Consider the following 16,067-nt stretch of genomic DNA (forward strand, 5'->3'; position numbering starts at 1 on the left):
TTACAGAGAGTACAAGAAATCCTTTGAGGATAAAATATTGATTATTGACTCCAAACATAACCAAGTTCAGTTACGTATTCTAAGAGGTCATTCGAATGCTTTTATAATCGAAGGTCTTGAGAACTTAGTTAATGATTGAGGTACCATTAAGCTAAGGTATCTCTACAAGGACATCTTTGTCATCATAGTTAGAGACATGTTCATGAATAAATTGCCTGCCCGTGTTTATGATATGAAGTTACTGTTACATTCAATATTTACGTCTAAAGGTAAAGATCATATATTAGAAGATCACTATGTACTTGAGGCTGTTCACTAATAAAAAAGCTACCTATAATCCATCAAAGAAGAATCACAAACGTTACAAGCATTCATCTAAAAAGAATATGAAGCTGCACTATACATTGAGAAGTTCTCCTAAATTGGTGTTCACCACTTTCGTTAAAAAATCACAACCAAAACAAAAAATATGCATTCAGTTAGTTGTCAATCAACATTAATTGATCTAAATGTTGTTCCTCTGGATGACCATCACCAACTCAACTCTGAAAGTGTCACACATTCTTATCCAGTTATTAGCTCTAAAAGGATTTCTCACCTTGAACTAGATATAAATTATCAAAAGATGATACCAGTACAGTTTCATGATTTATTTAAGCTATCCAGTGAAGAACAGATTATTTTTATTCCCAACCACCATTCTTCTTTTGCTAGATATAATGCTCATTCTTTTTTTGAGTTTCTCCCTACTAAAAAACCCAACTCTTCATACTCGTCATCATACGTATGTTTCAATATAGAACAAGAACTTCTTTCTGGTTCATTGGTAATGTATTTTTTTTAATTCTAAAAATATTATATTTAACTCAAACTAATTAAATATGTACAATGTGTTACTTATTTTTTTTCATTTTGTATCTTTCAGATACTACCAATCAAGTTTGTCTTTAAAGTATTCCCTAATATGTGTACTCATGTTAGGCTCATTATAGAAGGTGGCCGGTCATATAACATGACTTTACGATGGACATTTTCTAATCGTTTATTTGAGGTGTTCATAACCAATGGATGGAGAGAGTTTCTGACTGAGAATCACCTTAGGTCTGGAAGTGTAGTGAGGCTAACAGTTAACTCAATTGATGAGACTATTATGCTAGCTGAAATCATGAAGATCTGAATTCTTGCTTTATTTTCGATGATAAGATCATTAGGATTATATTTCAGCTTTGTTAAGTATTTTGTATTTTGTTTAGTAATCCTCTGAACCATTCTTTCGTTCAATAGTTATAAGTGTTTACCTCTTTCACAAGCCATTCTTAATCATGGTTTTAGGGGAGGGTTTATATGGTTCAGTGAGTTAATTTAAAATTTGTTCGTCTTTCCCGTGTAATATCTAATCCTAAGTTACTAATTTCTATTTTGTTATTTATTTATTTTATCATTTATCTTTACATGATTTTTTTACTAAATTATTCGATTCAATCTTACAATTGTTAATTACATAGCAATATGCTCATCGATAACCTCTTCTCTCAACTTCATTTTTAAATATGTTACTAAAACTATGCTGAAACTTAATTCAAAGTTTTCATCAGCTTAGTTCTAACCTTTTTTTGTGATTCAGACATTTTTTTTGTTAACCAACATTATTTTAACATGAATCGACCATATTTTAGACAAAAACAAATGCTTGATTTTGAATACTAAAATTAGAACTCATGCGACGGGAACATTATATAAATCGTATTTTTCATGGACATTTTTTAATTACGTAACCATCATGTATTTCTTTACACTTTCATTGGAGCTAACATCTTCAAGTACACATGTACAATCAATAGATTTCATTATATTACTCTTTTTTCATTAACTGATGTACAACTTTTAGAACATACATATGATTTTGACTCTATTTAAAGAATTAGTTGTTTCTTTCTAATTTTTTAGGTAGCTTTTATATTTTTAGTTACATGATTTCTCACATTTTGAATCACATGAAATTTTAAATAAAATTTCACAATCTCCCGCCACCTTTATATTTTTGAATGTTTACGTTATTTATACTTCAGATATACCTCATGGTCATACTTTCAACTTTGTTAAGTATTATTAGGTAATAGATGGATTCAGCAGAATATAAACTTAGTCCTAAGTTAGCAAGGCTGAGGAGGATTTGTATCATCAAGAAGAAGAGAAATAGAAAAATACAAGCTTCCATGCAGAATGCTTCTAAGAATGGTAATATGATCATTATACTCATATGGTTTCTAAGTTTTTTTTATATTTTTCCTAATCTTTTTTAACATACTATGTATACTAATACCAAATTTTGCAAACAACACATTGCTTCCAATGAAGAGAAGGTCCCACATGATTTCTAATAACAACATAACAGATTTTTATTCATTAAGTACTGGCTTTGTTTCTCAGTATTTGCTCAATAAGAAAATCAATTCAATGTTATGTATCAATCAAGTATATTCAACTGGTGATGAAGTTTCTCAAAATAATAGCTTTCAATATTCCAGAACTCCTTTGTCCAATATATAAAATGGTAAGACCTCTCATTCACATTTATTATACAACCAAATATTTATATATATCATTACTCAACCTTTTGTCATTCCTTTAGTTGACCAGGCAGTGCTCAACTCATCAAATACATTCTTAAAATATAAGAGAAAAGAGAATTATAATGACCAATTGGCTAACATATCAAGGTCAACTTTAATTAATCCTCACGTTACTAACAATTCAACTAACAACAAACACATTATCCTGGATTCCTGATATGATTTTTTTCATCTTTGTAGTTATTCTTATATAATTTTAGTATTTTTTTTAAGTAAAAAAAATTCATTAGTTTTTTTAAGGTTACCACTTTGTAATTATTTTTATATTTATATCTTAGATATAGTGATTTCATGAAAAAATTTTATTCATTTTTTCTTAATTTTTTATTTAAATGCATTAATAATGTAATGTTCATTTGTTATATATTTAATGGATTCATACGTCATATGCTACAAAAGTAACTTATATTTAAAGCTATTACATTTTTTCACATATTATTGTTTCTATATTTTTACTTTTTTCGACATCTTTAGTATTTTATCTATCTTTTTTCGTGCTCTATAAATAATTCAAGCTAATATTTAATTATTAATAACTATTTTCATACTTTTTTTTGTACTCTATACATAATTCAAGCTAACATTTAATTATTGATAAATGTTTTTGTACTCTATACATAATTCAATGTAATATTTAAATAGGTTATATTTAATACAACTATTTTTTCTGTTTAGCATTCTTTTTTTTAATTTTCTATGTTTTAGATTTAATTACTATATATTCAGAGTATTTATTAAGTTCACTATAATTGAATAATTATAAACATTTAAATATACATAGCAGCACACAAATACTCCCAAATAAGAGTACAGTGCTCAGGGAGAAATCAATCATCGAATCATTACGTAGAAGTAGCAAAAAGTTGTTTAATTCTTCTCAATTTTTCAATGGTGAGAGCTCTAAACAAGTTCTCTACAATAAGAAACTGGTATCACATGTTAACAATGGACATTATGAAGGTAAATTATTTTCACATGTATTTAACGTGTTATAAAATTTTATTTAATTATTATTCTTTGTATAATATGAACAATTGTTGGATATTTTTGCTGAATATTTTTATTTAATTCAGCTCTTGATGCCTTTGATGATACAGTGATTGACCCAGATTATATTCAACAAGAAATTCATGATAATAATACAAGTTATTTTTTTAAACTATCATCTTTTTCGTTTAAATCTTCTTCCTTTTTTATTTGTTTAATTTTTACATTTTTAATTAATACTATATCTTTTTAGGGTCATCTAACTTAAACACATTATCCAATTGCAATTTGACATGTGAAACAGGTAGATATTAACCTAATAATATATTTTAGATATATTTATTGTTGTCTTTCTTAAAAAAGTATCCGTATATGTTTTTTAAAATATTTTTTTAATGAATTTAGTTACCTGGGATGCTGGGGATCCAATTCATGTATGTCGATATTGCAAAGCTATGATGTGAGACAGTGAAAGGCTATCTAAGAGCAAAGGAAGTAATATTCCTATATTCCGTACATGTTGCATGAGTGGGAAGGTAGAGCTTCCCTTTCTTAGAGAGGCACCCCAGATTCTATAAGATTTGCATTTTGAGGATGATGAATGTGGTAGATACTTTCGCAAGAACATACGTTCTTTTAATTCCATGTTTTGCTTCACATCCATGGCTGCTAAAATTAATCACAATTTAAACAATGGATCTGCACCTCCTACGTTCTCTCTTAATGGTCAAAATTACCATTCAATTGGAAGTTTGCTTCCGTCACCAAGTGATATTCCAAAGTTTGCACAATTATACATATACGACACTGAAAATGAGATTCAAAATCGCATATCTACCATCAGGTACATAAATTTTTTCCAAAATATACTATGTTATTTACTATAGAATATTTCCTAATAGTTTAATGAAATATTATATTTTTAAAAGTTTGAGTAGCAATAATTTTTCTTGTTTAAACAGATCTTCCAATTCGAATAATGTTATTGAGCGAACAATTGTTAATGAGTTGAAACAAATGATGGATCTTCATAATCTTCTTGCAAAGTCATTTCGATATACACGCAATCGCTTCAAAGAAGATTCAAAAACTAATATGAAGCTCAAACTAATTAGAAGAAGGGAAAAGGATGGCAGGAGGTATAACCTCCCAACAGCTTCTAAGGTTGCAATACTTATTGTTGGTGATATTGATGAGTCAAGTTTGGAGAGAGACATCATTCTTGAGACTACCTCTAACAAGATAAAAAGGATAGATGTCCTTCTCCCGTCTTACCTATCTCTATAGTATCCTTTGATTTTTCTCTATGAGGAGGATGGTTTTAGGCCAAGTATTGAGAACTCTTCCACATTTGATATTTCTGGTACACTACAAGAAAAATTACTTTTAGCGGCCATTTATTTTGCTTTTAGTGGCAATAAAAATAGCCGCTAATACATTTACCGGCAATTAGACATTAGTCGTCTTACGCTTCGCCGCTAAAAGATTTTAGCGGTAATTATAACATTTGTCGGTAAAGACCTTTTTAATAATCGCAAAAAGTATATAACTATTAGCGGCCATTTTCTTGGCAATTTATATGGCCACTAAAAGCAATACTAAAATTGCAATGTTATTCATTTTTAGCGGCCATTACTATTGCCGCCAAAACCCATTTTACCTGTAATTTATATGGCCACTAAAAATAATTCTAAAATTATGATGTTATTTACTTATAGTTGCCATTAGTATTGCTGCTAAAATCTTAAGACTTTTTTTTATTTATATTATACTCATTTCATAGAAACAACGAACTACCTTTTTTTTCTAAAATCTCAGTTATTTGTGTCACCAATTATTATTATTATTATTATGCATAATATAAATATGCTGAAATTAATTACAACAAAATGATATATTTCATTAAATTCAAAATATTGATATACAAATTTCTCTTAAGTATACACTTGTGAGCAAGTTGTAATGAATCATAAATACAACCATGTCCTGGATCACAATATAATCAAACAAAATGAAACCTAACATATAAATGTATTGACTATAGTAACCTGACCATGAACAAGCCTATAAATATAATCCATACTTTGCTTCCTGGATCTTCATAGGATTTCCACTTGCCTTGGCTTCTGACAGTTTTCCTTCCAAACCTTATTAAGGCCTTTATATTCATATCTTCTATCTCAGAAACTTGAACCATAAACTAGATAGCACAAAACTAAGGCTTAGAAGTTATAACAGAAAGCAACCAACCAATGGAGCAAGGAAAATTGAGGAGATTATGTTTGAAGTTAAAGTTTAATGTGACAATATTAAATTTATGAACTTCTGCAGATTAAAAGAGAACGGCCTAGAAAAATGCACTAATGAAATAAAGATGTAAGACAGTAGTCCTTACTTCCTCCCTGGAGAATTCTGTACAACTTGGACTCATACAGGAACTGAGGATGTCTTGTGTTGACATTTTCCTGATTTAGAAGGGCATAGAGCAACAAGTAACAAACATAAAAGACCAAGAAAAACATATCAGGCAGCACTCATATATATTCAATATAAACATGACAACAGTGCCAAGCGTAGTTCGAGTAAGTGACGAGTATTGCATATTATAGAACAGAGAAGAAAATGAGGAAATGCCTTAATAGAGACTACTAAAAGAATCACATCCTGACGCCACCTAAGACTCCATAAGAATAGAGATTGAAAGGCAAAGTAAAAAAAAAGCTATGTAGAGTTTAAAAAGATATTGGGAGACTCAAGTAGTAAACCTTCCAAATTAAATTCTACAAAAATAATCCATGTACATAAATTCTATCCAAATTTATTGTGAAAGGACCCAAACTTTTGACCAGATTATAGCTATGCTTTTGGTTTGAAACTTTGACTAAGTGTAACAACAAACATTTATTAACACTCCTAACTCTACTAGATTAGTCACAAGTTTCAGTCAATTAAACATTTTCAGTCTTAAAACAGTTTTAAAAAAATATTCTAAATACTACAAAGACATTGATATGCCTGTGATAAAATCTAGCATGCATTTTGATGTTTTGTACATGCTAAATTATAATCAATATATACAAGTTTGGACAGTAACACATCAATGTAGTCCTCTTTACAATTTTAAAACAATAGAACATGAACAGCATAATACAAACACTGGTTGCATATACAATTAGAATTAAGTCTCAAGAAAAACAGAGGAGTACCAATTCTTTGGCACGTTTGATACGGCATACGACGGTGAAAAAGAAGAAGGCAGTGGTGGCCTCTATGAGTAGAATACTAGAAGATATTATAATCAAGCTTGTAGTAATAAGTTTAAAAATTCTAATTAAATTTTCAAACACAATACTTAAATATTTTGTTACTTTGACCCAAAGTAAATTTTCTAGAAGTACCATACTACCGCAGCTAATTATGGCATGGCAAAGATTTGCAACCTACTAAAATACTACTACTAGCAATAAACAAATCTTGGAGCATGGCACCACTCTTGGTTTCTTGGATATTCACAACAGTCAATACCCCTTTCCAAGCAAAAAATTAAAATACTTGATACAAATCTTAGAGCATGGCATCACTCCTTGTCTCATTTTAATAGCCAGATTAGTAGCTAATCATATATATATATATATATATATATACAAACCTATTGATATATGTACACACACTTCGAGTTTAGTGCATTTTTTGGACAAGTTTATGATGTGCTTAACTCCAAAGGTATTTAGGCCAAACGATATATCATACCTGTAATATAATATTAATTTATTAATTTTATATTAAAAGAAAATTAAAAAGATCATCAGAATATATAAAGATCATCAGAATATATATATATGTATTATGTACCTTTCATCAACGTTCGTAGTCGTAGCTAAATTAATAATAGCATGTGTTTGGTGATAAATTTGTTGCTTGAAAATAGAATGAGAGTCTAAACCCAAATCTTGGTGAGAAATATCCTCTGGGACGAGTGTCAATTTTTGTGCTATAAAGGAATTGAAGTTTGGACCTAAGTTTTCCTTTAGCAATCTAAACAAGTCCTTGCCTATGATCTGCAATAATTAATAGTATTACTTGGAAAAGCAAGCAAGTATAACAGACTAAGTATTAATAGTACCTCGTTTTGCAAAATTTGTATCTTCTCCACCAGTATCTTCTCTACCTTAACTATTTTTATGTTACAAAACCAAACACAAATACATTTAGCAATATGAATGAATTATACATTGAAAGGGAGAATAATATATGTACTTTTGGCAAGGAAGCCAGTGGCTCCAGTGATGAGAATGGTCTTATTCTCAACGAAGTGGAGTATGCTTCCCAATTCCATTATTGAAACAGAACAGAGAGAGCGAGAAAAATATATAACACGTCATGAAATTATGACATTGTTTTTTCTGTTATATGCACTTATGTTTGATTGAACAGGTTTTAGCCTCAAATTTAAACATGAAAACTGAAAATGCAGTTCATAATCTTCTACTAATAAATTGATTAGCTTCAAAAAAGAGAACAATCTTTTATGTAAATGTTCTAAAAAACCCCGAGAATCAATAACAGTCCAAGATATGAAATATCAGAAATATAGAGAATTTAGCTGGGTCTTGGTAACTTACCTTTTATCACATTGGATGTGCTGGGAATTGGGTAAGCGAATGAATTGATTTAGGTTGAATTTGAGTGCTAAGAAAATAATAATAATAATAAATGAAATGGAAAAATCACATTGACTTCATTAGCTATACTTGTCTTGCAAAAAATATTAAGAATGAAACAAGAACATACAAATTAAGTGCACGTCAGTCTAATGAAGATGATATATCAAATGAATTGAATGGATTTATGATGATGATTTTGGAATTGACTCGTGTAAGAAGTTGTGTTGTGCTCACCTGTGCACAATATCCCAGTTTCATATCCATTCCCCATCCAATTCACCTGTGCTCACTTGTGCTCAATATCCTAGTTTCATATCCATTCACCTGTGCACAATTTTTTAGTGAATGGTATCTGAACTCTGAAGTTGATGCATTCTGTTTTGCTACACTATGTGACATGTTGCACCTGTAACAAAATCATTCTATTTATGAACATTCTATTTCATAAATTATGAACTAGTTTCATAAATTTTTATTCAAATTTCATAAATTCTTTTATTTATGAATATTCCTTCTCTTCAAAAATATGACTCCAATCACATAGAAGCTAAAGATCACATAATCTTCAAAGTTTAATTAGGGAGATGATTGAAAGTGCCAGCACTCAATCATAGCTTTTATCAACTTTGAGACATAACTTTATTACGTCTTCAATTGAATGAGTCCTTGAAATGAAGCTTTGTTGTCTGATTTTATTCAACCAAATGCCAAAAGTTACATTATTGAGCAAACTTGATCATATAAAGTAAGCAAGAACACTCCTGAAGAACACATGCTCACCAATAGATTCTGATAAGCTAGTTAGCCCCCACCCCAACCTGTTGTGAATAGTAGTAGTGGAGATTGTGTTAGTTCCTTCTCTGATCAAAGCAATAGGTACCTAAACTGTGGTTGTAGTGGAAATAATAAAAGTAAAAATATTCCAAACTTTAAATTAGGCCTTAAGTAATTGATCCACCTAAGCCTGCAACTCTTACTACACCTCTGCAAACCTGTCACCAGCAACAACATTAACAATAACACAGAACAAACCTTAACATGTATCATATTATGAGTACTAACCTGCTTGCTTAGGAACAGAGCTCCAACATCCATGACCGTACTTAATGATATGTCTGAGAAGCTTTTCATCTTCTTTAGGAGACCATAGACCCTTCCAAAGCTTCTGCTTGTAACAGTAAGAGTGTCTTCCCATTATTATTCTTCAAGAATGTGTGAATGAATGAATGAAGTGAAGGGAAAGAAAATGAAAGTGGCAGCTAAGAAAAGGAGTTGAAATAAATAATATAAGAGGACCATGAACTATGGAGTATGGACCCATCAAAATAAGTCTAAGTCAATGAGGCTCCTTGTAGTAAATTATGTAAATGTAGTTCTTGGAATTGGAAAGGGTGAAATTAAATTAGGGAAGGTTCATTTTGGCTACTTGTCACTGATTTGTGTGAGGATGGAGTTAATAAACAGTAGTACATTCATGTCTCTTATAAGGATGGTGGACCATCAATTTTCATTCATATTATAAAATTAAATAATCCATACTATATGCTTGTAACTGAAGCATCCAATATTCATTCATTCGTCCTCAACACTAGTATCTTTCAAATGAGTTATTAATTACTCAAAATTATAAAATGTAACAATTCAAATTATATGTTATTAACCAGAGTAGTAGACACGAGAATTTCTGGCCATTCTTGATGTATGTGAAAAGCAGAATTCAAATACTCCGCTTTGGTTAGTGCTTAGTGTTGGAACTCATGTCTTGAAGAAATAATAAAAGACAAAAACTAGATGAAAACTAAAATTTTGCCATATTGGAATTATTGAGTTCAACCGTTGAAGAATCACCATGAATCAGGTTACTTCTATCAAACCTATTAATCAAGAGAATCTAATGCGCTAACAGACCAGAGAATCATACTAATTGCAATGGATTCTGCCAGATATCAAGTTAAGCAACAAATATTGAAGCACATCAACATGCATGTCGATTCCTAGTAATACATGATCATTACAAGAGAATCAAAACAGATTTCACATAATAAAAACACAAAATTAACATGAAATTTTCAAAAAATCTCCAATCATATCAGAATATCAATTAAATCACACAAACCCTGTAAATGAGAATTTTTCAGTTAAGTGATTGAAATTAAATGAGAAAAGGATCAAAAGGTTATGAGGTGTAAACTAAAACCAGAGATCAAAGTATGTGGTAGAGGCAGCAACGAAGACAGAAATTGTGGTAAGAACCAGCTGCTTGGATGTTGGCTAATCGTGAGTATCCTTTTGCTAGATCTTTAACATACAGCAAATTTCCTACAAAATTTGTATGGAAAGATGATTCATGCATGTGGTTTCCTCGCAAACAAGGTTTTTCTATTAGACGGCTGACTCATGTTCCACATGGTAACAGTGAGGATTATTACATGAGAATATTGTTAAACATACAAAAAGGATGCATGAATTTTACTGATTTACGTACTGTGGATGGTGTGGTATACAACTCATTCCAGGAAACATGCTATGCTTTGGGACTCCTATAAGATGACAATGAATTTGTTGATGCGGTTCTAGAAGCAAGCACTTGGGCGTCTGGAAACTACTTACAAAATCTGTTTGTTGTGTTGTTGATTTCTAATAACATATCTAGACCTAAATTGGTATGGCAGTAGTGCTACCAACAATTATCTGTAGATTTGTTATATTCACATAGAATTTCAACACTTAATCCAGGTATATCATTCAACATGTTAAATCAATTTCGCTTATAGGATTAAATAATATTCTTTATCTTAAAATACCTTATTAATTGCTTAACAACTTTTTCATCTTCATTTTAGACATTCAGCTTAGTGATGATCAACTACTGATTATGACTCTTTCAAAGGTTGAGATGATGTTGCAAGCTAATGGTAGGTCACTTCGAGAGTTTAATGGTATTCCTCTCCCTGATTTAGATATAATTGATGGCTTGGATGATCGGATAATAGCTGACGAGCTAACTTTTGATATTGTTGCCCTAAGGGACGAATTAGAAGTTATGTTGTCCAAAATGAACTATGAACAATAAAATACTTTTCATAGAATAAGCGAAGCCGTGAATAATAACCTTAGTGGTTTTTTCTTCATATATGGTTATGGTGGAACAGATAAGACATTTCTATATAGGGCACTTACTGCAGCTATTCGTATTAAAGGAGAAATTGTTCTTAATGTTGCCTCAAGTGGAATTGCATCTCTTTTGCTTCCAAAAAGCCGTACAGCTCATTCTAGGTTTAAGATACCTTTGGAACTTCATGAAGATTCTGTATGTAGTATAAAACAAGGGTCTCCGCTTGCTAAGTTGATTTGCAAAGCAAAGCTTATTATATGGGATGAGGCTCCGATGCTAAACAAGATTTGTTATGAAGCACTCGACAAGTCTTTCAAAGACATACTTAGATCTTCATCATCATACAATGAAGACTTACCCTTTGGTGGTAAGGTAGTCGTACTTGGAGGTGACTTTAGACAGATTCTACCTGTCATACCTATGGGATCTAGACAAGATATTGTACAAGCTACAATTAACTCATCTTATCTATGGTCATCATGCAACGTAATTACTCTTTCTCAGAATATGCATCTTACAGTTGGTGTGCTTGAATCTGATTCTATTGAAATCAAACAATTTGCTCAATGGCTTCTTAGAATTGGTGATGGTCTTAAAGGAGATTCAATTGATGGTGAGTCTGAGGTCAATATTCCAGAAGAAATTCTAATCAAGGACAATGTTGATGGCTTTGACAATATCATTAGATTTGTATATCCTGATATACTTACTAATGTGCAGCAGTAAACTTTTTTTAAGGAGAGAACCATTCTTGCTCCTACACTAGATGTTGTGCACGAGGTAAATAATTATATAATGAAGCATATTGAAGCAGACGAGAAGGTTCATCTGAGTTTTGACTCCTTGTGCGTTGAAGAAGGTAGCATGGAGTCAGAGCTTGATACATTTACTCCTGACGTACTAAATGCCATTAATTGCTCAGGTTTATCACTTCATGAACTTATATTAAAAGTAGGTATTCCTGTTATGTTACTAAGAAATATTGACCAATTTAATGAATTTTGCAATGGTACAAGATTACATGTAAGGAGATTAGGTAATCATGTAATATAGTGTGTTATTTTGACTGGGGATAAAGCAGGAGATGTTGTTCTAATACGTCGCATGAACATGATTCCTAATAATCCAACATTACCTTTCAGATTCTAAAGAAGGCAATTTTCATTAGTCGTCTCATTTGCAATGACCATTAACAATTCACAAGGATAGACTCTCAGTATAGTTGGGTTGTATTTACCCAAACCGATTTTTACACACAGACAACTATGTGTTGCTTTATCAAGAGTTAAATCTAAGCTAGGTTTAAGAGTGTTAATTCAAAATAACACATATATATCTACTTCAGCAACAATAAATATTGTGTACAGAAAAATCTTCCAAAATATATTTTAAACTTGTATCTTACTATATTACTGAATTATATCATTAATAAAGTTATATCAGATTAACCATTCATTTTTTTATTATTCAATTCACATATTGGTTTAGAATGTCGTAAAAATATATATACATAAACAAATTTATTTCTCATCATTATTTTAAAACTTTGTTTTAACTACATAAATTAATTACTTCCCATTATATATAAACATTTAACAACAATACATATACATAATATTATTAATCATAACTTTTAATTATTTTAAACAATTATTATATATCGGTATTCACTTCTCCAAATATTCTCTATGTCCGTAGTCTTCAACAGTTATTTTTTAATTTGTTTCAATTAATTTATAATTATATGCATAAATTTTGTCCATACATGACACGGGTTACTACATTAGTATTATATTAAAAGGTTGGATGAATTCTAAATACCCTTAGCAATACAATAATAATAATAATAATAATAATAATAATAATAATAATAATAAATTTAGAGGGGGTTAATGGAACATGGTCCTCCCAAAAGAAATTTGAAATTTTTATATATTATATGATGATAATTTTAATTTTTAAATTGAGTTGTTAGTCTAGTAGCTAATTAAAATATTTTTTGTCCCATGATCTAAATTTAAATTTCAATTGTTACCTTTTAAATATTAATAGTGTATTATATTTTCTTAGGCTAACCATTTTGATCAATAAATCTTTTTTAATTATTCCTTCTATTCTATTTTTTTCATTAACCATTTATTTTGATGAATTTTTTTTATTGTTCCTTCTATCTTTTCAATTTTTTCTCTTAACTTTTAAATCTATTATTGTATAAAAAATACTTTACTTTTTATAACAAATTCTAATTGAATAGTAAAAAAGTATATACATAAAAATTAAATTATTTTAATATTTATTTATTTTTTCATGATATTAAAATAATAATATATTAAATAAATTATATATTAGTATAAATATTTTACATATTTTATTCATTAATTTATTTTAAATACATATACAAAAAATATCAAAATAATTGATCTATATTATTCGTGTTATATTTTTTATAATAATAAAAAAGAAAAATTAGAATTTTAGTTATTATATAAAATTATTATTTTTTAGTAGAATTTTTTATTTTAATATTACCGTTATTAATAATTTTTTATTAAAAATAATAATAAAAAACAATATCATCAATTATATAAATATTTAATTTTCAGTTTTCGTCTAATAGTTCTATTTCAAACAATTTAATAGAATTTAATCACATACATGTAAATGGCCACTAATTTGACCCACGACTAATAAAGCATAGACCAATTGATTAATTATAAAAAATTATACTTTATTGTAAAATAAATAAAAGATATATTAAATATAAAATATAGATGTATAAATAGAAGACTCTAACATTAAAGTAATTAGTTTAATAATGATCTATATATATATATAATAATATTATATGTTGTAATGTGTATATATATATATAAATAGAAAAGAGTATAATAAGTAAAGAGAGAGAGAATTGCAAATATATATATAAAGATAGAAAGAAGTATTAAAAGTAAAAAGAGAGAAAATTGTATTTGTTTATAGTAAGAGAAAGAGAGAGAATATTTTTATATTGCTTCTGTGTTGCTGTACGTCAATTCTTTCATACTTCACTATTTATATAGGTAAAGTATGGACATTTTCTGTAATACCCGGTCTAACTAAAATTAATTAAATAATGAGTTAAGTAGGAGCGAATATGGTTGGAAGATTTGGCAATTGGAATTTGATGATTTAAATATGATATTTGGATTCAGTGAATTTTTCCGAGTCAGAAAACATAGTTTTCTGCGTAAAAGCGTGCAGTGGAATTTTGACCGGCAGTACCGGCTGAGACCTGTCTGGTACTGCAGCTGAGAAAATTGATTATGAGTAAATAAGATTAAGAAAGGAGGAATTATAATTAGGGGAGGTAGAAATATTTGAAGTGCGATTTAGAGCGCTAATCTTAAAGGTTTTGGTCCAAAAATTGGGCCAACGGACAAAAATAAGTGAACTGGGCCTAAGTGGGCCCAAGACCCAACATATATAAACATTAGTTATGAGCATTTCAGCTCATTTTACCCTAAAAAGAAGGGTTGGGGCGCTGAATTAAGAAGAGAGAAGAGAAGAGAGAAAACCTAACTCTCTTTGATCTTCAAATCACCATAACTTGAGCTACGGAGCTCCGATTGACGAGCCGTTTACGGCCACGCGTCGCTCTTCTCATCCTCTACAATTCTATCTAAGTTTTGTGGTGAGTAATTCACTGTCCTCTGTCCAGTTTTCATTTTCCTCTTCAAATTTGAATTTGGTTTGGGTTTTGAGGAAACCTTATGATTTTGATTGTTTAGGAGTGCTCTAGTATGAGCCATGGGTAATATTCATTACAAACTTCAGTGGGTTAAGATAAGAAATCCTCCAACCCTTGTGAATTGTCATTTTTATGAGCCCTAGGTTGATGTATGTATGTGATATTGGTTATGTTAGTGCATTTGATGGTTTTGGTGCACAATTGGGAGATTGGTATTGCTTGAGGAGCTTTGGTGAGGCTTGGGGCTAAGGTTGGTGGAGACTTTCAAAGAAGAGGCTCAATTGATTTGGCTACAAGAGGTACGGTTTAAGTTTCATTTAAGTACCGTGTGGTGTGATAAGAATTCCTAGGCTAGATGCCCATAGGATTAAGTTTGGATTGTGTAAATGGTTGGTGCTAATATGCATAGTTGGTATGTATTGTGAATTAATGATTGGGTTGAGAATTGTGTGGCCTTGTATGCTTGGTGTATTGAAAATTTGATGCATTGGATAATGAGTATTAATTTGTGGTTTATGTATTTAAATTATGAAATTGGGCCGGAGGCCGAAAAGAGGTAAGGAAGGTAAGTTGATGTGTACATTGTATGATGACACAAGTGATTGGATGAATTTCAAATAATGAATATATGAATGATTGGGTTGGTTATTGAATAATGAGGTTTGAGGAGTTGAAGTGTGGGAATTGGTAATTTTGGGTGAAATTGTATAGATGAGGTATGTTTGATTTTGGTTGAGATATATTATGTGGTCATATATGTGATTATGATTATTGATGTCTTGATGGTATGATAATGCATGAGAGATATGTATGTTCTGATATATGCTTGAGGAATGATTAAGGTTGATTTGTGGGCGAAACCACGTGATAGTGAGTATGACATTGATTATGTATAATGATGGTTGATTGGAAATAGTATTGTTGGAAATTGGGATGAGGAA

General features: G+C 30.0%; 3 protein-coding genes across 3 annotated transcripts; 1 reads left to right on the forward strand and 2 right to left on the reverse strand.

Moving 5' to 3' along the window:
• Positions 1–7,012: 7,012 nt before the first annotated feature.
• On the reverse strand, positions 7,013–8,095 carry LOC107478584 (alcohol-forming fatty acyl-CoA reductase-like). Its single transcript, XM_052258353.1, has 4 exons — positions 7,878–8,095; positions 7,744–7,793; positions 7,473–7,678; positions 7,013–7,370 (listed from the first exon to the last, which is right to left on the reverse strand). The coding sequence occupies exons 1-4, from the start codon at positions 7,954–7,956 to the stop codon at positions 7,238–7,240; spliced, it is 468 nt and encodes a 155-aa protein (XP_052114313.1). The 5' UTR covers positions 7,957–8,095; the 3' UTR covers positions 7,013–7,237.
• A 465-nt stretch (positions 8,096–8,560) lies between these two features.
• Positions 8,561–9,479, reverse strand: LOC110278510 (transcription factor MYB61-like). The gene is made up of 3 exons (XM_052258238.1): positions 9,347–9,479; positions 9,213–9,276; positions 8,561–8,690 (listed from the first exon to the last, which is right to left on the reverse strand). The coding sequence occupies exons 1-3, from the start codon at positions 9,477–9,479 to the stop codon at positions 8,561–8,563; spliced, it is 327 nt and encodes a 108-aa protein (XP_052114198.1).
• A 983-nt stretch (positions 9,480–10,462) lies between these two features.
• Positions 10,463–12,125, forward strand: LOC107478636 (uncharacterized). Its single transcript, XM_016098772.1, has 3 exons — positions 10,463–10,529; positions 11,128–11,223; positions 11,437–12,125. Exons 1-3 carry the CDS (start codon positions 10,463–10,465, stop codon positions 12,123–12,125), a joined length of 852 nt encoding a protein of 283 aa, XP_015954258.1.
• The last annotated feature ends 3,942 nt before the right edge of the window (positions 12,126–16,067 follow it).

This window comes from Arachis duranensis, chromosome 3 (assembly GCF_000817695.3).
Source record: "Arachis duranensis cultivar V14167 chromosome 3, aradu.V14167.gnm2.J7QH, whole genome shotgun sequence".
NCBI classification, from domain to species: domain Eukaryota; kingdom Viridiplantae; phylum Streptophyta; class Magnoliopsida; order Fabales; family Fabaceae; genus Arachis; species Arachis duranensis.